Source organism: Callithrix jacchus, chromosome 12 (assembly GCF_049354715.1).
Source record: "Callithrix jacchus isolate 240 chromosome 12, calJac240_pri, whole genome shotgun sequence".
Taxonomy (NCBI): Eukaryota; Metazoa; Chordata; class Mammalia; order Primates; family Cebidae; genus Callithrix; species Callithrix jacchus.
Genome location: NC_133513.1, coordinates 125,653,160 through 125,680,678, shown reverse-complemented (window position 1 = coordinate 125,680,678; position 27,519 = coordinate 125,653,160). Strand labels below are relative to the sequence as shown.

The 27,519-nt window shown below is 53.7% G+C and overlaps 1 protein-coding gene across 1 annotated transcript in view; it reads right to left on the bottom strand.

Moving 5' to 3' along the window:
- Positions 1-826: 826 nt before the first annotated feature.
- The window catches only part of LRRC27 (leucine rich repeat containing 27), a 38,110-nt gene continuing 11,417 nt past the window's right edge, over positions 827-27,519 (bottom strand). Inside the window, 6 exon segments of the mRNA XM_035269550.3 lie at positions 827-1,192; positions 1,641-1,787; positions 6,462-6,834; positions 12,143-12,295; positions 14,751-14,809; positions 20,533-20,663. Of these exon segments, the coding sequence (XP_035125441.3) occupies positions 832-1,192; positions 1,641-1,787; positions 6,462-6,834; positions 12,143-12,295; positions 14,751-14,809; positions 20,533-20,663 (1,224 nt within the window). The 3' untranslated portion in view covers positions 827-831.

The following is a 27,519-nucleotide window of genomic DNA, read 5'->3' as shown; positions in this document are numbered from 1 at the left end:
TGAGGAGAGGTGTCTGCTGGGGGGGCGTGCCGTGAGAGGAGGGGTCGGGGGGATGCACAGTGAGGGGAGGTGTCTGGGGGGGACGCACAGTGAGGGGAGGTGTCTGGGGGGGATGCACAGTGAGCGGAGGTGTCTGGGGGGGACGCACAGTGAGGGGAGGTGTCTGGGGGGGACGCACAGTGAGGGGAGGTGTCTGGTGGGGATGCACAGTGAGGAGAGGTGTCTGTTGGGGGGGCGTGCCGTGAGAGGAGGGGTCGGGGGGGATGCACAGTGAGAGGAGGTGTCTGGGGGGGATGCACAGTGAGGGGAGGTGTCTGGGGGGGATGCACAGTGAGGGGAGGTGTCTGCTGGTGGGGTGTGCAGTGAGAGGAGATGTCTGCCGGGGCGCACAGTGAGAAGAGGGCAGCTGGTGGGGCTGCTCTTGAGGGGCTTACCTCCCAGAGACTGACCCACCCAGCTCTGTGGAGCCACCCAGAGGGACATTGTGGGAGGGCTGATGGGCACCCATGAAAGTCTTGCCAGTGCTCCCTGGGCCCCAGCAGCTGTGGCCAGTGGTCAGCGAGACTGGGTCCCACAGCGCTGGGCTTCCTGTTGCAGCCCACATCCTAGGACAGCCTGAGAGCTCACTGGCCTCATCCCTGCCTGTCAGCATGGCAGCCTGCGGCAGGGGACCAGCTTGGAAGGCTTCACCTCACACACCCTTTAACTGAAGAAAAAGACAACTACAGTGTCTGTCTGTGACAGCCACGGACGGCCACAGAATCTGTGTGTTGAACACGGTCCCTGCCACATGGGCCTGAGAGAAAATAGCACACACACAATGGGGTGGCTTCAGGAGGGTTTATTCCTGGCGGGAGGGAGCGGGGAGCCACAGGGGCAGTGCGGGAACTCTGTGCCAGTCAGGGTTGGGCTGCAGCCGCCCACAGGCCCACAGAGCAGACCAGGGAAGGAGAATCTGCTAGAACCCAGAAGGAGGGAGAGGCTGGACTCAGCCAGCTCCAGGCAGTTCACAGAGGAGCCAGGTGAGTAAGGACGAGGCCCTTGCTCTCCCTCTCCTCCTCGACCTCCTGCTGGGGGCCCCCATTGGCCAAAGCCAACGACCAGGTGCGGGGCATGGGGGTGCTGTGGCTGTGGTCCATGGCGGCTGGCCTCCTGGGGCCCAGAGAGGGGTGGAGCCAGGTGGTCAGCAGAGCTAGAGGACAGAGAAGACACTAGAACACCTAGCAAGGTGGCGGCGCTGGTGGTGGTCAGGACAACACAATAATGAGCCTCCCTGGTGACCACGTCAGGGCCCAGGACACTCCAGAGAAAGTGAGGAGGAAGACAGGAACTAAGGGAAAGGACAAGAAAGACGGTGGGTGTGAGGACGCCGGGGCCAAGACCGACATGGGACGGCCGCGAGCCCTGCACCTGTGCCTGCCCACACGCGGGCCTCAGGGCTGCCAACCAGAGAGCCATGTGTGGCGCCACCGACCACGAGGGCAGCCGGGCTTCCAGGTGAGAAAGAAATGGATTCTGGATCAGCACCGGTGAGGGGAGAACTAACTAAAGACTTCCACGAGGTCGGTCATAAAACCGCAGCCCAGCCCCAGCTCCAGGTCACTGGGCCGGCTGTGCGGGCCCGTCCTGCAGGGACTCACCGTCTCCGCTGCTCCATCAGGCCCTGCTTCTCCCGGAGCTCCAGGAGTGCGGCCGCGCGGCTGTCTTCCACTCTTTTTGCTTGGATCGCCATTTGGTGTGGTGACGAGAGGTCGGGTAAGATGCTCCTGGAGGAGGCCGTCTTCCTTCTAAAATTACAGTTTTTAGCTGAATATTTAACAAAACCCTGTGACAGTAACTCATACAATATGCGAAATGGAAAAGGGGGGCCTGCGGATTGTCTGCTTATCAGAACGATGATCACGACCAGAAACTGCAGTCACCCCACAGAGCGCACAGTCTTGACTGCTGATTTCAGGACACGTTATGAAGACGCATGGATGGCAGCAGGACACTGCCCAGCCACGGGGCAGTGGCCCCAGCTGAGGCCTCCCATCAGAGGCTTCAGTTTTCTGCCCCAACTTCCCCAGTCTCCAAAGGCTAGGGTCTCCTATCTAAATCTGACACACTGATCAAATTATAAGTACCATGAATAAGCATTCACTGGTATTAACTATTAGAGCTCCTGACAATAAATCAATAAATGAAGGGAGGAGGGAGGAAAGAGGCTTTTAAATAGCAGCCTCAGCATATTCCTGCCGTTTCACCATGTGACGGTGTGGACTGAGAACATCCCGAGTGCGTCGGCGCCTCTGAGACTACACTGCGGCTGGGAACCTGCAGCCTGTGCGGTGCGGCTGGGAACCTGCAGCCTGTGCGGTGCGGCTGGGAACCTGCAGCCTGTGCGGTGCGGCTGGGAACCTGCAGCCTGTGCGGTGCTGGGAACCTGCAGCGTGTGCGGTGCGGCTGGGAACCTGCAGCCTGTGCGGTGCTGGGAACCTGCAGCGTGTGTGGTGCGGCTGGGAACCTGCAGCCTGTGCGGTGCTGGGAACCTGCAGCCTGTGCGGTGCGGCTGGGAACCTGCAGCCTGTGCGGTCCTGCTGGGAACCTGCAGCCTGTGCGGTGCGGCTGGGAACCTGCAGCCTGTGCAGTGCTGGGAACCTGCAGCCTGTGCGGTGCGGCTGGGAACCTGCAGCCTGTGCAGTGCTGGGAACCTGCAGCCTGTGCGGTGCGGCTGGGAACCTGCAGCCTGTGCGGTGCGGCTGGGAACCTGCAGCCTGTGCGGTGCGGCTGGGAACCTGCAGCCTGTGCGGTGCGGCTGGGAACCTGCAGCCTGTGCGGTGCGGCTGGGAACCTGCAGCGTGTGCGGTGCGGCTGGGAACCTGCAGCCTGTGCGGTGCGGCTGGGAACCTGCAGCCTGTGCGGTGCGGCTGGGAACCTGCAGCCTGTGCGGTGCGGCTGGGAACCTGCAGCCTGTGCGGTGCTGGGAACCTGCAGCGTGTGCGGTGCGGCTGGGAACCTGCAGCCTGTGCGGTGCTGGGAACCTGCAGCGTGTGTGGTGCGGCTGGGAACCTGCAGCCTGTGCAGTGCTGGGAACCTGCAGCCTGTGCGGTGCGGCTGGGAACCTGCAGCCTGTGCGGTCCTGCTAGGAACCTGCAGCCTGTGCGGTGCGGCTGGGAACCTGCAGCCTGTGCAGTGCTGGGAACCTGCAGCCTGTGCGGTGCGGCTGGGAACCTGCAGCCTGTGCAGTGCTGGGAACCTGCAGCCTGTGCGGTGCGGCTGGGAACCTGCAGCGTGTGCGGTGCGGCTGGGAACCTGCAGCCTGTGCGGTGCGGCTGGGAACCTGCAGCCTGTGCGGTGCGGCTGGGAACCTGCAGCCTGTGCGGTGCGGCTGGGAACCTGCAGCGTGTGCGGTGCGGCTGGGAACCTGCAGCCTGTGCGGTGCGGCTGGGAACCTGCAGCCTGTGCGGTGCTGGGAACCTGCAGCCTGTGCGGTGCGGCTGGGAACCTGCAGCCTGTGCGGTGCGGCGGGGAACCTGCAGCCTGTGCGGTGCGGCTGGGAACCTGCAGCCTGTGCGGTGCGGCTGGGAACCTGCAGCCTGTGCGGTCCTGCTGGGAACCTGCAGCGTGTGTGGCCAGGGCTCCCTACACTTGAATTTGTTGCTAAGGCTTCCAAGGTCTGTTTTGTTTTGAATGTTGGAACCTACAGGACAGTCGAAAGATCAGGGCTGTGAACACTTTGGGCCTCCACGCCGATGTCTCCAGGAAGCTTTGGTGCCACCTTGCACTTGTTCGTGTTGGCTGCTGCATGGACCACAGACCACCGCGGCCTCCAAGACATCTTGACCCCGAGGAAGCCATTGTTGTCCCCTTGGCTATGTCAATGACCCCCTTGAGAATACATGATCTAGATACACCAACTGTTATTTTGTAGCATAAAGGTAACCTTAGGAAATGGGGGGCACAACCACTGTCTTCATTTGCCCCCAGACAGCTGCACTGCACACGCTCCCTTCCTCTTCCCCCAGACGGCTGCACTGCACACGCTCCCTTCCTCTTCCCCAGACGGCTGCACTGCACATGCTCCCTTCCTCTTCCCCCAGACGGCTGCACTGCACATGCTCCCTTCCTTTTCCCCAGACAGCTGCACTGCACACGCTCCCTTCCTCTTCCCCAGACGGCTGCACTGCACACGCTCCCTTCCTCTTCCCCCAGACAGCTGCACTGCACACACTCCCTTCCTCTTCCCCCAGACGGCTGCACTGCACACGCTCCCTTCCTTTTCCCCAGACGGCTGCACTGCACACGCTCCCTTCCTCTTCCCCCAGACGGCTGCACTGCACACACTCCCTTCCTCTTCCCCCAGACGGCTGCACTGCACACGCTCCCTTCCTTTTCCCCAGACGGCTGCACTGCACACACTCCCTTCCTCTTTCCCCAGACAGCTGCACTGCACATGCTCCCTTCCTCTTTCCCCGATGGCTGCACTGCACACACTCCCTTCCTCTTCCCCAGACGGCTGCACTGCACACGCTCCCTTCCTCTTTCCCCAGACAGCTGCACTGCACACACTCCCTTCCTCTTCCCCAGATGGCTGCACTGCACACGCTCCCTTCCTTTTCCCCAGACGGCTGCACTGCACACACTCCCTTCCTCTTTCCCCAGATGGCTGCACTGCACATGCTCCCTTCCTCTTTCCCCGATGGCTGCACTGCACACACTCCCTTCCTCTTCCCCAGACGGCTGCACTGCACACGCTCCCTTCCTCTTTCCCCAGACGGCTGCACTGCACACGCTCCCTTCCTCTTCCCCAGACGGCTGCACTGCACACACTCCCTTCCTCTTTCCCCAGACAGCTGCACTGCACACGCTCCCTTCCTCTTCCCCAGATGGCTGCACTGCACACGCTCCCTTCCTCTTTCCCCAGACAGCTGCACTGCACATGCTCCCTTCCTTTTCCCCAGACGGCTGCACTGCACACTCTCCCTTCCTCTTCCCCAGATGGCTGCACTGCACATGCTCCCTTCCTCTTTCCCCGATGGCTGCACTGCACATGCTCCCTTCCTTTTCCCCAGACGGCTGCACTGCACATGCTCCCTTCCTTTTCCCCAGACGGCTGCACTGCACATGCTCCCTTCCTCTTTCCCCAGACAGCTGCACTGCACACACTCCCTTCCTCTTCCCCCAGACAGCTGCACTGCACATGCTCCCTTCCTTTTCCCCAGATGGCTGCACTGCACACGCTCCCTTCCTCTTCCCCCAGACAGCTGCACTGCACACACTCCCTTCCTCTTTCCCCGATGGCTGCACTGCACACTCTCCCTTCCTCTTCCCCCGATGGCTGCACTGCACACGCTCCCTTCCTTTTCCCCGATGGCTGCACTGCACACGCTCCCTTCCTCTTCCCCCAGACGGCTGCACTGCACACACTCCCTTCCTTTTCCCCGATGGCTGCACTGCACACGCTCCCTTCCTCTTTCCCCAGACAGCTGCACTGCACACACTCCCTTCCTCTTCCCCAGATGGCTGCACTGCACACACTCCCTTCCTCTTTCCCCGATGGCTGCACTGCACATGCTCCCTTCCTTTTCCCCAGACGGCTGCACTGCACATGCTCCCTTCCTTTTCCCCAGACGGCTGCACTGCACATGCTCCCTTCCTCTTCCCCAGACAGCTGCACTGCACACGCTCCCTTCCTTTTCCCCAGATGGCTGCACTGCACACGCTCCCTTCCTTTTCCCCGACGGCTGCACTGCACACACTCCCTTCCTCTTTCCCCGATGGCTGCACTGCACACACTCCCTTCCTCTTTCCCCGATGGCTGCACTGCACACACTCCCTTCCTCTTCCGCCAGACAACTGCACTGCACACGCTCCCTTCCTTTTCCGCCAGACAACTGCACTGCACACGCTCCCTTCCTTTTCCCCAGACGGCTGCACTGCACACGCCCCCTTCCTTTTCCCCCTGACCGCTGTGACTGCACACGCTCCCTTTATTTTTTGCAGAACTGACCTTTCCCCCTACTCCTCTCTTTTCACAGGTAAAATGTGGATTCAGTGAGCACTCATCAAAGCCTCATAAGAATGTGACCACTGGGCTCACCGCCTGTCCCCACTTTTACTTTTTAGTTTTCTGTCTTTCTTCCCCTGATGCCCCCTCTTTCGACTTTAAACAGGACGTCCTCAAAGCTCTCTCTGGAGAAAGCACAGGCCACAGATCTCACTGTCACTGTGTTTCTTTTCCCCGAGTGCTTCCTCAGCCCTGGCCAGCTCAGCCTCTGAACGCCCTGAGCTCTGCCGCAGACGCTCTGGGCTGATGCAGGTGCTCATCACCCTAAATCCGGGGCCGCACTCCCTGAACAGCAAACAGTGGCAGTGTGGAGGGACACTTTGAAAGGTGGACCTGATGTTTTAAAGATAATTTAAAATAACTGTGTAAATTCACAAAGATCAGGAAAATCCCCCGTTGCTTTTAGTTTTACCTGAAAACGCGCCTTGGCTTTGGCGGTTCTTTCTCACTGTTCAAGGCCGCCTTGAGACTGGGAGGTAATTCCCTCGGTAAGAGCTGATTTCCAGGACCATCTGCCTTCATGTGCTCAACAATCTCCTGCCTCAGCTTCCAAAAGCGCCTGATCTCCTCCTCACTAGGCCAGTGCTCTGAGGAGTCAGCGGACTTCCTGAGATCACTCAGGTCGGGCTTTTCCACGGGCGGGAGAAAGCCAGCCTTCTGTCTCATGACAGCCTGCTCTGGGTCCCCAGCATTCGCAGCTCCTTCATTAGACGCGTAGCCTGCAGACAACTCCAGTCCCAGGCTCGGGAGGTTGTGGAGGGCCATCTCTTTAGCCGGTGCAGCCCCTGGGAGAGGAAGACACTGCTTCAGGAGCCACCAACACCTTCCCTCTCTGACACACTCAACAAGCCAGTGACGGGGTCCTCTGGGAAGACCGCCTAGCTGATGGGGGTGCGGTGCCCAGATCCCCATGGCCCTCACGCTCCCTGTCAGTCCAACCAGGGTTTACCCCATCTGCACCACGCCAGACTGCAATGGCAGGCAGAGCAGCTCCACAGGGAGGGAACAGAGACAGTATCTCCAGAGCACGCCTGACCCTCCTACACAGGCCCCACCGGGCGCACCCGGCCCTCCCACATGGGCCCCACTGGGCGCACCTGACCCTCCTACACAGGCCCCACCGGGCGCACCCGACCCTCCCACATGGGCCCCACTGGGCGCGTCTGCCCCCCCCCCAACGGGCCTTGCCACATTAGAGGAACGTTTTGCAAGTGTACACAGGCCAATCTTGCCACATTTAATCGACATTTCTGCTTCCCCTCAGGTAACTTAGAATCTTTATTTCTAACTCGTGTTTAGCCCGTTATGCCTGTTTTTTTCTTCTTTGCTGATGCTTTTGATGACTTTCGCAAAACACAGCTTCAGGGAGAAGCCCAGGCACTTGGGGAGCCACTGGGGCCTACTGGCCAGTCTCTTGCAGGCGCGTGCCCAGCAGCACCGGAATGTAGCAGGAGCGGCGGCAGACAAAACCCCTCGAGACCGAACTGAGAAAGGAAATGGCTTTTTATTCAGCTGGGAGCTGTGGCGGCTAATGCCTTAACGACGAAGCTCACCGAAAAGCAGCTTCTCTCCCTGTTTATAGGCTTATAACTCTAAAGGGGAAGCTGAGGCAAAACTGTGTCACTGTCTACTGGCTGGACAATTGACCTCACAATCTTTGACTTCATTGACTTGCTGGTTCATATGCGGCAGGAGCGGGAGTAGGTGGGGGAGGGGCTCACAGAGACAAAGCAAAGGCAGGTCGTTAGTTGGCAGAGCTGTTTCCAGGAGGGGGTCTGGGTTGTGCAAACGTGGAGGACGTGACCCAGTGCCAGGCTCTGGCCGGTAGTGATAACATTCTTCGCAACACTCTCAAGGCTTATAGATAGCAGAGACTCTGGGAACCTAAAAGGGAGTCATCTTCCAGCCTCTGGGCCTCATCATGGCCTGGTCAGTGGCGTCAGCAAGTCACGTGACCACGGACTCCAGCTCTTTGGTATTTTCTCTCTCTTTACCCTCCTTCTTATCCGGAGGGAGGAGGTGGAGTCCTGCGAGGAGGGCGATGGGGAGGGGGTCTCCCCTCTCAGGAAGGCTGAGTGAGATCCCAGGTGGGTGTCACAGTGGACACAGACGCGTGGACGTCTCCCCTCTCAGGAAGGCTGAGTGAGATCCCAGGTGGGTGTCACAGTGGACACAGACGCGTGGACGTCTCCCCTCTCAGGAAGGCTGAGTGAGATCCCAGGTGGGTGTCACAGTGGACACAGACGCGTGGACGTCTCCCCTCTCAGGAAGGCTGAGTGAGATCCCAGGTGGGTGTCACAGTGGACACAGACGCGTGGACGTCTCCCCTCTCAGGAAGGCTGAGTGAGATCCCAGGTGGGTGTCACAGTGGACACAGACGCGTGGACGTCTCCCCTCTCAGGAAGGCTGAGTGAGATCCCAGGTGGGTGTCACAGTGGACACAGACGCGTGGACGTCTCCCCTCTCAGGAAGGCTGAGTGAGAGAGATCCCAGGTGGGTGTCACAGTGGACACAGACGCGTGGACGTCTCCCCTCTCAGGAAGGCTGAGTGAGATCCCAGGTGGGTGTCACAGTGGACACAGACGCGTGGACGTCTCCCCTCTCAGGAAGGCTGAGTGAGAGAGATCCCAGGTGGGTGTCACAGTGGACACAGACGCGTGGACGTCTCCCCTCTCAGGAAGGCTGAGTGAGATCCCAGGTGGGTGTCACAGTGGACACAGACGCGTGGACGTCTCCCCTCTCAGGAAGGCTGAGTGAGATCCCAGGTGGGTGTCACAGTGGACACAGACGCGTGGACGTCACAGCCCTGGCTGCCACACGTTCCTGAAACTGCTACGTGCTCAGGGTCTTAGGTTTGAAAGGAAAAGTTCTAAAAAGTGGGCAAACATGCTTCAAAACGTCCTATGAAGTTGTAAAATTCCCCCCGGGGTACCAGTGACTAGAAACGTGTATATTTGATCAATCCGCATATGGATAATTGACTTAGGGCCAGTGACAAAATTAAATTCATGAAAATGTAAGCAAACAGGAAGAATGGATACCGGCAAAAATCCTTTTTTTTTTTTGAAACAGAGTCTCGCTGTCACCCAGGCTGGAGTGCAGTGGCACGATCTCGGCTCACTGCAACCTCTGACTCCCAGGTTCAAGGGGTTCTTCTGTCTCAGCCTCCTGAATAGCTGGGACTACAGGCATGCGCCACCATGCCCGGCTAATTTTTTGTATTTTTAGGAGAGACGGGGTTTCACCGTGTTAGCCAGGATGATCTCAATCTCCTGACCTCGTGATCCACCCACCTCGGCCTCCGAAAGTGCTGGGATTACAGGCCTGAGCCACCGTGCCCGGCCCTGTACTTTCTAAATTTAATTCAAAGGGCAAACTACTAAAAATGTACATAATAGAAACGAATCAAAAAAAGAGTCAGACTATTTATTTTTGACCAGTTACTTAATAACATCTTAACCTTTCATTCTGAAATGATTTCACTTATAGAAAAGTTGCAACAACAGTGCTGAGAAGCTGGTGGGCCCCGCACCCCGTCGGCAGCTGCTGCTGCTGGGCCTGGCGAGCCCACCCGTCCCCGCCTCTCTGGGGCGTAGCGTTTCCTAAAACACTCACGGGTAACTTCAGACATCCTGCCCCTCCACCCTCAGATGGAGACACTCACACGTCACCGCAGCGATTCACCAAAACTAGACACGTCCCATCGCTGACTCCTGTCATCCACGGGCTAGCCTTGCTCACGCCTGGGTAACTGTGCCAGTGGTGTCCTTTATCCTATTTTTCCTGGCCAGTATCCAACCCAGGATGAAGCCATCACATCCACTTTCCTTTAGTGGCCTTCAATCAGAATGAACCCTCAACTCCTCCCTTTTCATTCTGGTCCTCCAGTGGGGTCTGTCCGTGTCTCCTGAGCTCCCTGCATGCCTGCTCCGCTGTGCCTGACGGTTGTGCCCCCTGTCCCTGTCTCTGCCATCTCCAGGTCCCAGTCCTATCTTTCCTCAGCCACCCCATGGCCTCAGCTACCTGCCTTCAGCTCCTGCCAGGTGCCCAGTGCCCACTTTCCTCTTCCTGTTCGTATCACGAAGTCCCGGCAGCGTCAGGGTCAAGGGTGCCCAGAGCCGGGCAGCTTCAGAGTGACACACCAGTGGAGGCTGCCATGACCTGGGTAAAATATGTCCACAAACTCAGCAAGCACAGGGCCAACTGCTGATTCCTAATCATTTAAAACAATTTCCAAGTAGAGGCCGACTGGGTTGAAGTGTGAGGTCAAGTGTTATTCAGAGACCTGACTGCTTACACATTTCAGTGCAGCTAATCGCTCCAAACGTGCATTCTTCTTAAGTATCAAAGTACATCACAAATAGGAAAAATTTAAATATTGTGAAAATATTTCGGAATATTTTACTTTTTTGTCGAGCCTTCGTTATGACTCTATCTCGATTTTGCTTTACTTTTTCCAAGCGTAAAGCCCACTCACGACCAGAACACATCATGAGCATCTGGAAACGCCTGGCTGGTCAGTTTGCTGAGAGAACGGAGCAGGTCAGTGAGCACCCACCAGCAAGGGAGCATCTGAAAACGCCTGGCTGGTCAGTTTGCTGAAAGAATGGAGCAGGCTAGTGAGCACCCACCAGCAAGGGAGTATCTGAAAATGCCCGGCTGGTCAGTTTGCTGAGAGAACGGAGCAGGCTAGTGAGCACCCACCAGCAAGGGAGCATCTGGAAAAGCCCGGCTGGTCAGTTTGCTGAGAGAACGGAGCAGGCTAGTGAGCACCCACCAGCAAGGGAGCATCTGAAAACGCCTGGCTGGTCAGTTTGCTGAGAGAACGGAGCAGGCTAGTGAGCACCCACCAGCAAGGGAGCATCTGAAAATGCCCGGCTGGTCAGTTTGCTGAGAGAACGGAGCAGGTCAGTGAGCACCCACCAGCAAGGGAGCATCTGAAAACACCCGGCTGGTCAGCGTGCTGAGAGAAAGGAGCAGGCTAGTGAGCACCCACCAGCAAGGGAGCATCTGAAAACACCCGGCTGGTCAGTTTGCTGAAAGAACGGAGCAGATCAGTGAGCACCCACCAGCAAGGGAGCATCTGAAAATGCCCGGCTGGTCAGTTTGCTGAGAGAACGGAGCAGGTCAGTGAGCACCCACCAGTAAGGGAGCATCTGAAAACACCCGGCTGGTCAGTTTGCTGAGAGAACGGAGCAGGTCAGTGAGCACCCACCAGCAAGGGAGCATCTGGAAAAGCCCGGCTGGTCAGTTTGCTGAGAGAACAGAGCAGGTCAGTGAGCACCCACCAGCAAGGGAGCATCTGGAAAAGCCCGGCTGGTCAGTTTGCTGAGAGAACGGAGCAGGTCAGTGAGCACCCACCAGCAAGGGAGCATCTGGAAATGCCCAGCTGGTCAGTTTGCTGGGAGAACGGAGCAGGTCAGTGAGCACCCACCAGCAAGGGAGCATCTGGAAAAGCCCGGCTGGTCAGTTTGCTGAGAGAACGGAGCAGGTCACTGAGCACCCACCAGCAAGGGAGCATCTGGAAAAGCCCGGCTGGTCAGTTTGCTGAGAGAACGGAGCAGGTCACTGAGCACCCACCAGCAAGGGAGCATCTGGAAAAGCCCGGCTGGTCAGTTTGCTGGGAGAACGGAGCAGGTCAGTGAGCACCCACCAGCAAGGTGATCAGATGAAACGTGTCTACAGGGCCATTTTCCTGCACCTTGATGGAAAGAAGGAATAGTTCATTGTGCTTATTCTTACATCATTGTCTAATGGAGCAGGAAGTCGTTCCTGAGGCAGCTGCCTGTAGGTGGCTTGGAGGTGAGAATTGATTCAATTGATTGATCACAGTAAACTTCCACCAAAACCCACTCCAGACAGGATCCATCAATGGGCACAGCAGTGTAAATCTGTGGCCAGACTTACGGGAAAAAGACAGAGAGATGACTGGGTCATCCTGGAGATCAGCGTGTGCTACGTCAATTCAACAGAGGACGCGTGGCTCCTGCATTTCTCAGGATGTTACTGAAGAGGAGACACGTTCTGCCCTGATTTTAAAAAGCTGTAACTTCAGCGTTAATGTGCTTTGTCATAAATCACGATCCTACAAACCTTGAGAAGCTGGACTTCAGGGGAGAGAGTGTTCTGCTGCCCGCCTCCGCAGGAAGTGCTGGATAGCCACCAATCCCTTCTGCACGACGAGCTGTGGAGGGAATTCCAGGGGGCAGTGCCTCAGGTTCAGGCCTTTCAGTGTCACTAACCTGCCTGCAGGGAGAAAAACAACTGTCAGCATTTTCTAGACTGTTCTTGACATGAAAAGGAGGAACAAGTAACGGTAAACGTTTTCACATTAAAAAAATGATTCTAGGCCGGGCGCGGTGGCTCAAGCCTGTAATCCCAGCACTTTGGGAGGCTGAGGCGGGTGGATCACGAGGTCAACAGATCGAGACCATCCTGGTCAACATGGTGAAACCCCGTCTATACTAAAAATTACAAAAAATTAGCTGGGCACGGTGGCGCGTGCCTGTAATCCCTGCTACTCAGGAGGCTGAGGCAGGAGAATTGCCTGAACCCAGGGGGCGGAGGTTGCGGTGAGCTGAGATCGCGCCATTGCACTCCAGCCTGGGTAACAAGAGCGAAACTCCGTCTCAAAAAAAAAAAAAAAAAAAAATGATTCTATTCAGTATTGGGGGTAGAATGATATTAACAGATGTCAAAGATTTGCTTTAGAGATAACTCTGCAGGAGGCAGATTCCACAAATTAAGACCAGGACAATTACCAAAACACAAATAGATCAAATCAAACAAACAGCAGCAGCCACAACAACCTTCACAGTTCTGTAAAATTCAGAATACAAAGTCGTTAAAACGCTCATTTTCAACATAAAAACTACAAGCCATGCAAAGAAAAGGAAAACGTGACCTACACTCAGGAAGTCAGCGGACGACAGAACCTGTCTTTGAGGAGGCCCAGACGTTGGGTTTAACAAAGACTTCAGTGTGGCCATTTAAATATGTTCAAGCAAATGAAGAAAATCGTGCTTACTCCACAAATGTGAACTGTCACTAAAAATGCCAACTGTTTGAACACCTGCAGGCTGTGGAAACACTGGCCGCTGAGAGCTAAGACTCCCGGGGTGGGCAGTCGGCTGATGGGCGCTGGGTCCCTCAGCAGGCTAAGGGCAATGTCCTTGGAGTGAGGAGCGCTGGGGAAGCACTGCAGGGCCCAGTCCTGTGGCATCTGCCAACTTGAGGGGCCCAGGGTTTGGTGTGAAAGACAGATGCTTAGATGTTGGGTATTGAAGTGTTCTGCCTTTCAGCTGCGCTTGCTTTTCAGATAGGTGAGTTTTAGGCTGTAAAAACTGTAAATGCTTTGCTGGTCCTGTCCATTATGGGCTCTGCCCTGAGCTCGGTGGTCCAGTTGGAAAACGGAGACTAAACTAGAAGCTACCTCTCTAAAACGATACTGGTTTCCTTATAAAATCCTGTGGCAAGTCCCTATGACTCTGTATTATCTTGTCATCCATTTTCAGCCTTCAAACGAACCCAAACTCCTTTAAAAAGTGTAAATTGTCTTTCCGTGCTTTGAGATGTATATTTGCTATTCTGTTTTCTCTGAAACTGTGTAAGGGTTCCAGCCATAACTTGCTCCATTTACAAAGGCACAGTTTAACCCAACTGTTCTTTTATTTTGCTTCTGTTTTGTTTTTAGAGAGAGGGTCTCACCGTGTTGTCCAGGTTGGAGTGCAGTGGTGGAATCAGAGCTCACTGCAGCCTTAAAGTCCTAGGGTCAAGTTAGCCTCCTAAGAACTTAGGAACTCAGGCACGCGCTACTGCACCTGGCCGATTTTATTTTATTTTTTGTGGAGATGGGGTCTCACCATGTTGCCCAGACTGGTTTCAAACTCCTGACCTCAAGGGATCCTCCTGTCTTGGTGCCCCAAGGTGCTGGGATTACAGGCAGGAGCCACTATCCATGGTCTCAACTGTTCTTTTAAACTAGTGAGTTTTACCCGATTCACGGCTAAAAATAAAATCAAAGCTATAAAATCTTAATGTACACATGTGTGTCTACCTCTGTTTTTATACTGGCTACATGGTAGCAACTGACTTATAAATTCATGAGTAGCCATAAATTAGTTCTCCAAAATGCTTTTCATGTTCATAATAGAAATGCCTTCAGAATTTTAGACATTTTTGCCTGGGCTGCCAGTCAGACTAATTTATACTGTTTCTGATAGATATTTTAAAGGTCATAAAACAGCTGCTTCTGTGATATTCTACACCTGTTTTTGTCTGTGAGCTTATGCCTTTGGTTTTGAGTGTTTAGATTCTGGGGTCTAGAGGAGCGGTCAGGACGAGCCCAGGAACATATTTAAGTGGTAAAGCTTCCCAGGAAGGCCAGCGAGATGCAGCAGAGGCAGCACATGGGGTCTGCAGAGGTGTGTGCAGGGTCTTAGGTTTCCTTAGCTGGGAGCTGGTGCCAGTGCCCCTCACTGTGACTGTGCCTCGCACGAGGCTCACATGTCACAGCTCCATTCGAACGGTACAGGCTGTATCCACAGCTCTTGAGAGCTACATCATCTTAGTCCCAGAAGTAGGAAGGATTTTAAAAAGTTTAGCTTAACCTCCTTTGTCATGCCTGATACTTCCACTACAGGGTCTGGCAAGTTCAAAAGATAGCATTGAAAAGTCATCTTTTTATTGTTTTATCACTTACCCAGCTCCACAGGTAACATTTTGATAGGATTTCTTTCTAAAAGCAAAGTTTTCAAATGCCTTAAACAAAACAAAACAAAACAAAACAAGAGTTTAAAAAGCAGGGAATTAAATGACTATTTCCAAAATATACCATCAAGTTTCTTCATTTTCCTCTCTTTCAAGGGGCAACTTGTAAACACTTCAGTTTACAAGAACGTACACACAAGCAGTCTGCTGCCATGTGCAGGCACGAGTCTAGGCCCTGAACCACTAGGACATGGGACCAGGCAGTCCGTAGGCACGGCGGTGTCCCATGCTTTGCGGGCTAGTGTTCACCTCCCGCCTTTCTTCAACAGTTGACCCACCCCGCGTGTGACAACCACAAAGATCTCCCAACATTGCCAACAGTCTCCTGGGGGCAACACCTGCCCCAGTTAAGAACCCCTACTTTAGGCTGTCATACCTCCCAGTTACAACCTCACTGTGAATCAGTCTTTCTAAAACGTGTTGTGAGGAATTCCCATGTTTTATGATGCTCTGTGAAACACGTGTTTTATGGTCGAAGACATTTGAGAGACTTCCGCTACGCGGTGTATCCGGCCCTCTGTGGAGATGAATCATTGCTACACTGCGGACTCTGAGAAGCCTCCATGTAAGAAACACAGCTAAAGCAGCATTTCTGGAAGGCACCTGCTTTCATTTAACACCTGGTAATGCCCACACAAAATGCAGCCCAAAATATATCATGGATGCCTAGACAGACAGACAGACAGGAAAGAATGTAAAAATTTACTAGTCAAATGATGGAAAAAAATATATTTTCTATTAAACTCTATGCTGTATTTTATTGTACTGTGTTTCCTGGTTTTCACATTTTATTATTATCATTATGTTTTGAGACAAGGTCTCCACCCTGTTGCCCGGGCTGAAGTGCAGTGGCGAAATCTTGGCTCACTGCAACCTCAGCCCCTCCAGCAGCTGAGACTCAAGATGTGTGCCACCATACCTAGATAATTTTTGTATTTTGTGTAGACACAGGGTCTTCCTATGTTGGCCAAGCTGGTTTTGAACTCCTGGACTCAAGCAATCCTCCCGCCTCACCTTCTCAAAGTGCTGAGATTACAGACATGAGCCATCACATCCAGCCCTCATTCAAATTATGTTCAATGTTTTGATTGGCAACCCCACAGGAAAATCAGATTACTTAAGGTTTAGACAATTTTCTTTCTTACTTTCTTGGATTTTCCTTATTTGATTTTTTTTTTTCTTTTTTTGAGATAGTTCTCGCTCTGTTGCCCAGGCTGGATCACCTGGTGCAATCTCAGCTCACTGCAACCTCCGCCTGCCAGATGCAAGCAACTCTCCTGCCTCAGCCTCCCGAGCAGCTGGGAAAGGCGCATGCCACCACGCCCAGCTACTTTTTATTTTTACTTTTAGTAGAGACAGGGTTTCACCACGCTGGCCAGTCTGGTCTCAAACTCCTGACCTCATGGTCCGCCCACCTCGGCCTCCCAAAGTTCTGAGATTACGGGTGTGAGCCACCGCACCCAGCCATTGTTTGAAGTATTTAAGGAATAAACTCTATGAAGTAAACTTTTCTTGAAGTGCACAAAGGTGGGTAATTTCAATGCTGTTTGTTCAGCTCACTGTTTTTGGTTCACTCCCTCTGAATTTTGCTAATATAAAACTAGCCAACGAGAGCAGTGCCTGCTCTCTACAAGGCGCACAGAGGCCTCCAGTGCTAAGGAGGGCAGCAAGGGCAGCACGTGCCCTCGGCTTCTCCAACGCTGGCCCTTCCGCAAGGCACAAAGGTTCTGGCCCACCCGTGCGCTGCTGGGTTGTGTTTGCGCCTGAGGGGGATGGCAGGGGGTGCATGTTTACTATTAACCTGAAAGTACAGAATGGATTTTTCTACCTTATGTAATAATATTATGAAAATATTCTGAGCACACTTAAAATGATAAATTTATAAATGTTAATTCCTTAAATACTTACCAGTAATCCAAAGCTTACCCATGGATTGCTTTGTTTCATTGATTTTGAAATGAATTCATATAAATGTGAATACTGAGTTGGACTTGTTTGCCTGAGGAGGGATGAACTGGTCCACGTTTCCCCGTTCTCTGTGCTACAAGCTCACACACCCAGAACAGGAGAAGGGGGCTCAGTGACACCACCACCCTTTTAGTTATGCATTTCGAGAGGCTCAGGACTTTCATAAGCCCGTGATCACTTCGCCTTTCTGAGTAGCAGGGCTCAGCTCTGCAGCTGATCTAATTTGAGTATTAGCATGGGTCACAGATCACAAATAAGTGTATCTTCAAAAACATTAGGCAGCTTTGACTGGCAAAACCAAAGAATCTCAAATTTTGAGAACTGTACACCTATTTTAGGGAAAAGAAGCACAGTTCTGGGAGCAGGTCTTAGTTCATTTGCACCCTCAGAACAGCACTCACTCTCCAGAACTGTGTGAGGCTAAAACAGTTTGTGGATAAAACAGCACCCAGTGATTCTAAACCCAGATGATGATCATGTGAAGAAGAAATCCTTTCCAAATGCTCTCAGCCACAGACTCAGAAGCCTCCTGAGGCCGTGAGGAACAGGGTGGACACCTGCCCAGAGTGTCTGGCTCCCACCACGCAAGCAGCTGGCCAGGCGTGGCAGATGAACCAGCTGAGCTCCAGAACACGCTTCTCCTCGAGGCCCATCTGTGATCCTCCCTGCAGACCCCAGAGCCCCAGGAGCTCCATGGAGATGCACCCGGTGTGTTTCCACCTGCTTGAGACACCACCTATCATTGGATAAGCAGCTTCCTCACAGAGCCTGAAGACCACGGGGTGAATGATGCATCCTTGTCTTCTACTACGTGTGCCAAATATAGTGACTTCTTATAAAACATTTTTAAAGCCAGTGAGGTCAAGGCAAGTGAAGGGCCTCCTACAAGCCTCAATTCTGCTGTCACACAGTGGCCACCATGGCTCTTTGGAGATGTAATTCCTCACGTAGGAACCGGGGGTGCCCTGTTCTTGTGGCCCCACACCCACCTTCATCCCACAAGCTCTGGAGTCCCACTGAAGCCCTGCCATGGCCAGTCACGCCCAGGGTGCTCCTCCTCCATGAACTGCTGCCGTGGCCACAGCTGCTGTCCCGCCCCACCCATGCCCTAGAGCCCCCTCCTCACAGAGTGACTATAAGCCAAGTCTGATACCAGCCCTCTCTACCCAAGCCCTTCTATAAAATCCACAAGGAGACCCTGGCCTCTGAGCCCCAGCATCCCCTCTACAGCCCTCCCCCACCACACAGACCTCCCTGTCAGCCTGCACCTGCCAGGCATATGCCTACCTCAGGGCTGTGTCCAGATGCACTCATATCAGAGGAGGGCTGTGGGTAACCCCCGACATGGGCACCAAGGAAGGAGAGCTGTGCAAACCCCAGGCAAAGTTAGTGCCTGAAGAATATCTTAGTTACAGTGTTATTACTCAGCTATTTCCTTCATACGATCCTTCATATATAACCATATATAAGTGTATAGAATTAGTGCCTGAAGTGTAACTGACTGCTTCCATATATCCAGCTTATAGAATCATACTTAATACTTATATCTAACATACTTAGTTCCATATCATCTTTCTATATAACCATACAGGTATCGTAGTCGGAGCTGCACCGACACTTTTAGTGCTGATTTATGGCATCCTACTATATAACCATATAATAGTCTGTAGTAGGAGGAACGCCTAGAGCAGTCACAGAACAGAAGCAGTACATGGGAAAACAGCCAGACCAGGACGAGAACCAAAGCCCCAGGCGGTGGTGTCCCTGCCTGAAAGGGCAACGCTGTATGGCAGACTTGGAGCGAGTGTCTCTCCTCCTGATAGAGGAGTTGTAGCACCTGCATCCAGTTCCTGTGGAAAGTCGGCCTCAGGCCTGAGATCCTGGAAGTAACCGAGGGAGAAGAACCCCTCTGGTGTGACCAGTCACAGCAGCTGTCCACCCTGTCCGTCTTTTCTTGTTTCTGTGCTAGCTCAAAGAATCCTCCCATAAATATCTTAGAGAAGAGCACAAGTCTGTCAGCTCCCACTGCATTAAGCTTACAGTATCCTTCTATTAGAAATCCGCTGAAGTCTGCGGCCCCCGGATAAGAAGTGTCATGCACAGAGCCCACCTCCTTGCCTCCTTGCCTCGGTGACCTAATGGGGGTGGACCCCTTTTCTGCACAGCCCCCTACTGTGATGGCCCACCTCTTTGCCCAGCTGACATAACAGGGTGGCCCCTTCGCTTGTCATGTGATTATGGATGCCCTGTCACTAAGCCTATAGATGATGACCTCACTCACGACCCTTCCCTCTGTTTGTACCTAATAAATACAGATGCTTCTGGGCGTTCGAGCCTTGCCTGTCTCCGCTCATTGGTGACGTGCCCCCCCCCATCCAGCTGTTCTTTTCCAGTTCTTCTGTGTCCTGTCTCTTCCTCAGATCCCGCCTCAGCACAGCCTAAGGGACACTCCATGACCTTGTGGGGCCAGCAGCCACTGAAGCACTGATCAAAAGAGGTAAGGGCAGCCAGGCGCAGTGGCTCATGCCTTTATCCCAGCACTGTGGGAGGCCAAGGCAGGCAATTCACTTGAGGTCAGGAGTTTGAGACCAGCCTGGTCAAGATGGTGAAAACCCACTTCTACTAAAAATATGAAAATTAGCCAGGTGTGGTGGTGGGTGCCTGTAATTCCAGTTACTTGGCAGGCTGAGGCAAGAGATCGCTTGAACCGGGAGGCAGAGGTTGCAGTGAGCCAAGATCGCGCCACTGCACTCCAGCTCAAAAAAAGAAAAAGAGGTAAGGGCAATGATGGTTTTGGAAGGCGAAAAAGCCATGGTGTTGGGGAGGTGGGCACAGAAGACAGAAGCAGAGGGCTCAGGAAAGGAAGGTGTCTCCATAGTGAGAGTCCCGGCTGCGGGGGAAGGGCCAGGCGGAGGAGGGAAAGGAAGTGTGGCATTTCCACCCTGGGCAGGATTACACCCCACAAGCGGGAATGCAGGGAAACCCCGGGAAGGGACGAGGTGGGAACAGGCAGGACACCAGGGACTTGCTTGAGTGCTCCCAGTTTTCCAAAGTGAGAAGAATTTCTCATGATTTGCCAAGAACCAATTTACACAGGAGCCCTCGGGAGCAGAGGAGCTGGTTTACTATTATTATTTTTTTGAGATGGAGCCTTACTCTGTAGCCCAGGCTGGAGTGCAGTGGCGTGATCCTGGCTCACTGCAACTTCTGCCCCCTGGGTTCAAGCAATTCTCCTGCCTCAGCCTCCTGAGAAGCTGGGGTTACAGGCACCCGCCACCACGTCCAGGTAATTTTTATGTTTTTAGTAGAGACGGGGTTTTGCCACGTTGGCCAGGCTGGTCCTGAACTCCTGACCTCAGGTGATCTGACCTTGGCCTTTCAAAGCTCTGGGATTACACGTGTGAGCCACTGCGCCCAGCCAAAGGAGCTGGTTTAACTCATCAGAGCTATTTCTGATTTTCAGGCAGCTTCACACAAGGAGAGTCAGGGCTGCGAGAAAAACCACACCAGCCGCCCAGCAAAATTCACTGTGGCTACAGCATTCGCCGTGGCACCAAATATCCCGTCATAGTTCTGTGCCTTGGCGCATTCAGCCGTCGCAGCTCTTGGCCGGCTTTACAAAGACTATTAAATGTTTCTATCGGAAGTAAAAATGCAATGGAGAGTAGGGGACAAGGAGCAGCAGAACAGGCACTCGCGCACTTACGAGACGATCTGTAACGGCTGGAAGCGTAAACACAACTTACTTGTGAGATCCAATCCCAGAAGGAAGTGCCTCGATTCTGTTGTGCCGGAGGTCCAGCCACGTCAGGTTCGGCAGTAGCTGAAAGAAGTCCTGAGGAATCACACGGAGGGCATTCCTCTGCAGGTGCAGTTGCTTCCGTGGAAAAGGGAGAGCAGAGCATGTTTTGTCAACGAACTGACTTTTAAAACATGATATATCCAAAAACCATTTCCAAAGGAACCACCAACAACCAGAACCATGTAAGTTAAAAAAAGAGAAAAAAAAAAACCAATCCTGTACCCTTAAAATATGAAAACAGTAGACAAAAGAATCAGAAAGAGAAGAACCAGGACTCCTGGCAGCCTCGGGAGCGGGACTGACTTCCTCAAGGGCTGGCGCTCTGCTGTTGACTGAGCATGTCTCTGTTTCTACCACAAGCCTCTGACATAGTCTGAAGCCCGAGGCCCCATACGTAGTGTCTCGGCCCTTTCTGTGCCCTTGGCAGCCCCGAAACTGACTGCTTACCGAGCAAATAGCAAGGGCCATGTCTGGTCTGGGGGACTCAGCCCAACTCAGACATTAAGAAGAAATGTAAAGATGGGGCAGAGATACCCACTACGGTGTTCTCCAAAATCAACAGCATACAAAAATAACCCCAGTAAAGACAGGGGCAGAGATACCTGCTACAGTGTTCTCCAAAATCAACAGGACAGACAAATAACCTCAGTAAAGACAGAGGCAGAGATACCTGCTACAGTGTTCTCCAAAATCAACAGGACAGACAAATAACCCCAGTAAAGACAGAGGCAGAGATACCTGCTACAGTGTTCTCCAAAATCAACAGCATACAAAAATAACCCCAGTAAAGACAGGGGCAGAGATACCTGCTACAGTGTTCTCCAAAATCAACAGGACAGACAAATAACCTCAGTAAAGACAGAGGCAGAGATACCTGCTACAGTGTTCTCCAAAATCAACAGGACAGACAAATAACCCCAGTAAAGACAGAGGCAGAGATACCTGCTACAGTGTTCTCCAAAATCAACAGCATACAAAAATAACCCCAGCAAAGACAGGGGCAGAGATACCTGCTACGGTGTTCTCCAAAATCAACAGGACAGACAAATAATCTCAGTAAAGACAGGGGCAGAGATACCTGCTACGGTGTTCTCCAAAATCAACAGGACAGACAAATAACCCCAGTAAAGACGGGGGCAGAGATACCTGCTACGGTGTTCTCCAAAATCAACAGCATACAAAAATAACCCCAGTAAAGACAGGGGCAGAGATACCTGCTACGGTGTTCTCCAAAATCAACAGGACAGACAAATAACCTCAGTAAAGACAGGGGCAGAGATACCTGCTATGGTGTTCTCCAAAATCAACAGCATACAAAAATAACCCCAGTAAAGACGGGGCAGAGATACCTGCTACAGTGTTCTCCAAAATCAACAGGACAGACAAATAACCCCAGTAAAGACGGGGGCAGAGATACCTGCTACGGTGTTCTCCAAAATCAACAGGACAGACAAATAACCCCAGTAAAGACGGGGGCAGAGATACCTGCTACGGTGTTCTCCAAAATCAACAGCATACAAAAATAACCCCAGTAAAGACAGGGGCAGAGATACCCGCTACGGTGTTCTCCAAAATCAACAGAACACAAAAATAACCCCAGTAAAGACAGGGGCAGAGATACCCGCTACAGTGTTCTCCAAAATCAACAGGACAGACAAATAAACTCAGTAAAGACAGGAGCAGAAATACCTGCTACGGTGTTCTCCAAAATCAACAGCACACAAAAAAAACCTCAGTAAAGACAGGGGCAGAGATACCCGCTACGGTGTTCTCCAAAATCAACAGCACACAAAAATAACCCCAGTAAAGACAGGGGCAGAGATACCCGCTACGGTGTTCTCCAAAATCAACAGAACACAAAAATAACCCCAGTAAAGACAGGGGCAGAGATACCTGCTACAGTGTTCTCCAAAATCAACAGGACAGACAAATAACCCCAGTAAAGACGGGGGCAGAGATACCTGCTACGGTGTTCTCCAAAATCAACAGCATACAAAAATAACCCCAGTAAAGACAGGGGCAGAGATACCCGCTACAGTGTTCTCCAAAATCAACAGGACAGACAAATAAACTCAGTAAAGACAGGGGCAGAGATACCTGCTACGGTGTTCTCCAAAATCAACAGCACACAAAAAAAACCTCAGTAAGCATCATTTCAGGAGCAGACTGATACAACAACTCGGTGACCTTCTAAAGGCTTTATAAATAAGGGATGGCAGAAAATGAAACATAAACACACTGATTTTAGCTGTGTAAAATGCATGTAACATACATGTAATTTTACAGTCACGGTATGGCAGGATAATGGCTAATTTTTACAATACCGTCATTAATGTTGCTGTGTTGTCTATACTCACATTAGTATGTATATTTACATCTATATCCGTATTTACTGAGGCAGTAGAAACAGATGTTCAGAACACTGATCTCAAAGCCAGACGGCGTGGATTCACATCTAGGTTTCCAAACCTATTGGCTATGTGACCCTCAGCGAGTTCTTGAACCTCTCTGTGCTCCAGTGTCCCCATCTATGAGATATGGTGACGTGACCCACCTAACAGGGCAGCACTAAGAGCAGTGTGTGGACTGGCCGTGGTGACCACACTAGAGAGCAGCATGTGGACCGGCCGTGGTGATCACACTAGAGCAGCACGTGGACCGGCCGTGGTGATCACACTAGAGCAGCACGTGGACCGGCCGTGGTGATCACACTAGAGCAGCACGTGGACCGGCCGTGGTGATCACACTAGAGCAGCACATGGACCGGCCGTGGTGATCACACTAGAGAGCAGCATGTGGACCGGCCGTGGTGATCACACTAGAGCAGCATGTGGACCGGCCGTGGTGATCACACTAGAGAGCAGCATGTGGACCGGCCGTGGTGATCACACTAGAGCAGCATGTGGACCGGCCGTGGTGATCACACTAGAGAGCAGCATGTGGACCGGCCGTGGTGATCACACTAGAGAGCAGCATGTGGACCGGCCGTGGTGATCACACTAGAGAGCAGCACATGGACCGGCCGTGGTGATCACACTAGAGAGCAGCATGTGGACCGGCCGTGGTGATCACACTAGAGAGCAGCACATGGACCGGCCGTGGTGATCACACTAGAGAGCAGCACATGGACCGGCCGTGGTGATCACACTAGAGAGCAGCACATGGACCAGCCGTGGTGATCACACTAGAGCAGCACGTGGACCGGCCGTGGTGATCACACTAGAGCAGCACATGGACCGGCCGTGGTGATCACACTAGAGAGCAGCACATGGACCGGCCGTGGTGATCACACTAGAGCAGCACGTGGACCGGCCGTGGTGATCACACTAGAGCAGCACATGGACCAGCCGTGGTGATCACACTAGAGCAGCATGTGGACCGGCCGTGGTGATCACACTAGAGCAGCACGTGGACCGGCCGTGGTGATCACACTAGAGAGCAGCATGTGGACCGGCCGTGGTGATCACACTAGAGAGCAGCACATGGACCGGCCGTGGTGATCACACTAGAGCAGCACATGGACCGGCCGTGGTGATCACACTAGAGAGCAGCACGTGGACCGGCCGTGGTGATCACACTAGAGCAGCACATGGACCGGCCGTGGTGACCACACTAGAGAGCAGCATGTGGACCGGCCGTGGTGATCACACTAGAGCAGCACGTGGACCGGCCGTGGTGATCACACTAGAGCAGCACATGGACCGGCCGTGGTGATCACATGAGAGCAGCACGTGGACCAGCCGTGGTGATCACACTAGAGCAGCACGTGGACCGGCCGTGGTGATCACACTAGAGCAGCACATGGACCAGCCGTGGTGATCACACTAGAGCAGCATGTGGACCAGCCGTGGTGATCACACTAGAGCAGCACATGGACCAGCCGTGGTGATCACACTAGAGCAGCATGTGGACCGGCCGTGGTGATCACACTAGAGAGCAGCATGTGGACCGGCCGTGGTGATCACACTAGAGCAGCATGTGGACCAGCCGTGGTGATCACACTAGAGCAGCACATGGACCGGCCGTGGTGATCACACTAGAGAGCAGCACATGGACCGGCCGTGGTGATCACACTAGAGCAGCACATGGACCGGCCGTGGTGATCACACTAGAGAGCAGCACATGGACCGGCCGTGGTGATCACACTAGAGCAGCATGTGGACCGGCCGTGGTGATCACACTAGAGAGCAGCACGTGGACCGGCCGTGGTGATCACACTAGAGCAGCATGTGGACCGGCCGTGGTGATCACACTAGAGAGCAGCATGTGGACCAGCCGTGGTGATCACACTAGAGCAGCACATGGACCAGCCGTGGTGATCACACTAGAGCAGCATGTGGACCAGCCGTGGTGATCACACTAGAGAGCAGCGTGTGGACCGGCCGTGGTGATCACACTAGAGCAGCACATGGACCGGCCGTGGTGATCACACTAGAGCAGCACGTGGACCGGCCATGGTGATCACACTAGAGCAGCACATGGACCGGCCGTGGTGATCACACTAGAGCAGCACATGGACCAGCCGTGGTGATCACACTAGAGCAGCACATGGACCGGCCGTGGTGATCACACTAGAGAGCAGCATGTGGACCAGCCGTGGTGATCACACTAGAGAGCAGCATGTGGACCAGCCGTGGTGATCACACTAGAGAGCAGCATGTGGACCAGCCGTGGTGATCACACTAGAGCAGCACATGGACCGGCCATGGTGATCACACTAGAGCAGCACATGGACCGGCCGTGGTGATCACACTAGAGCAGCATGTGGACCAGCCGTGGTGATCACACTAGAGCAGCATGTGGACCGGCCGTGGTGATCACACTAGAGCAGCACGTGGACCAGCCGTGGTGATCACACTAGAGCAGCATGTGGACCGGCCGTGGTGATCACACTAGAGCAGCACATGGACCGGCCGTGGTGATCACACTAGAGAGCAGCATGTGGACCGGCCGTGGTGATCACACTAGAGCAGCACATGGACCAGCCGTGGTGATCACACTAGAGAGCAGCACATGGACCAGCCGTGGTGATCACACTAGAGCAGCATGTGGACCAGCCGTGGTGATCACACTAGAGCAGCATGTGGACCGGCCGTGGTGATCACACTAGAGCAGCACGTGGACCAGCCGTGGTGATCACACTAGAGCAGCATGTGGACCAGCCGTGGTGATCACACTAGAGCAGCATGTGGACCGGCCGTGGTGATCACACTAGAGCAGCACGTGGACCAGCCGTGGTGATCACACTAGAGCAGCATGTGGACCGGCCGTGGTGATCACACTAGAGCAGCACATGGACCGGCCGTGGTGATCACACTAGAGAGCAGCATGTGGACCGGCCGTGGTGATCACACTAGAGCAGCACATGGACCAGCCGTGGTGATCACACTAGAGAGCAGCACATGGACCAGCCGTGGTGATCACACTAGAGCAGCATGTGGACCGGCCGTGGTGATCACACTAGAGCAGCACATGGACCGGCCGTGGTGATCACACTAGAGAGCAGCATGTGGACCGGCCGTGGTGATCACACTAGAGCAGCACATGGACCAGCCGTGGTGATCACACTAGAGAGCAGCACATGGACCAGCCGTGGTGATCACACTAGAGAGCAGCATGTGGACCAGCCGTGGTGATCACACTAGAGAGCAGCATGTGGACCAGCCGTGGTGATCACACTAGAGCAGCACATGGACAGGCCGTGGTGATCACACTAGAGCAGCACGTGGACCGGCCGTGGTGATCACACTAGAGAGCAGCATGTGGACCAGCCGTGGTGATCACACTAGAGCAGCGCATGGACCGGCCGTGGTGATCACACTAGAGAGCAGCATGTGGACCAGCCGTGGTGATCACACTAGAGAGCAGCACATGGACCAGCCGTGGTGATCACACTAGAGAGCAGCATGTGGACCAGCCGTGGTGATCACACTAGAGAGCAGCACATGGACCGGCCGTGGTGATCACACTAGAGAGCAGCATGTGGACCGGCCGTGGTGATCACACTAGAGCAGCACATGGACCGGCCGTGGTGATCACATGAGAGCAGCATGTGGACCAGCCGTGGTGATCACACTAGAGAGCAGCACATGGACCAGCCGTGGTGATCACACTAGAGCAGCACATGGACCGGCCGTGGTGATCACATGAGAGCAGCATGTGGACCAGCCGTGGTGATCACACTAGAGCAGCACGTGGACAGGCCGTGGTGATCACATGAGAGCAGCATGTGGACCAGCCGTGGTGATCACACTAGAGCAGCATGGGGTGATCACACTAGAGCAGCACGTGGACCAGCTGTGGTGCTCACACTAGAGAGCAGCACGTGGATCGGCTGTCGTGATAACGCTGCCTTCTCTGTGGAAACACACACTGCATACTGCAGAGTGCCCCCCGCCTCCCCATTAACACTGTGCCCCTGCTCCAAATCACTGACAGATTCCAGTCTGAGAAACACCGACTGGAAAAATCACACTCTTCATAAAGGCATTGAAAACAGTGTCTTATCTCTGTTAGGAAATTGCTGGAGTCAGCTGGCCGGCAGCTGGCCAGGTCTCCGGAAAGCGGCCTGGTGATCACAGGTACACAGTGCTCTTTCCTGCTCTTTCCCTCACAGTGCAACCTGATTCTAGTGCTCAGCTTTGAAACCTCGTCTTCCTCAAGGAGATAGATAACACTCTGCTTCCTCCCAGCACCTGTGGAAACAGGCACCGCCTGCGACTTGGAGCTGGTTATGGTTGAAGGATATAATATATACAGTGGCTCGTTTCCAGAACAAAGTGCCCTGAATCGGCTTAGATCAGCAAACAACAGAAGCAGCAGGATGTAGCAGGCCCCTGCTTGGCCAGCCGACGCCTGCTTCTCAGCCTCCCCACCACCCCTTAGTTGCCCTCACCCAAAACAAAGAAGTTTAGTCTAAGATGAAAGTTTA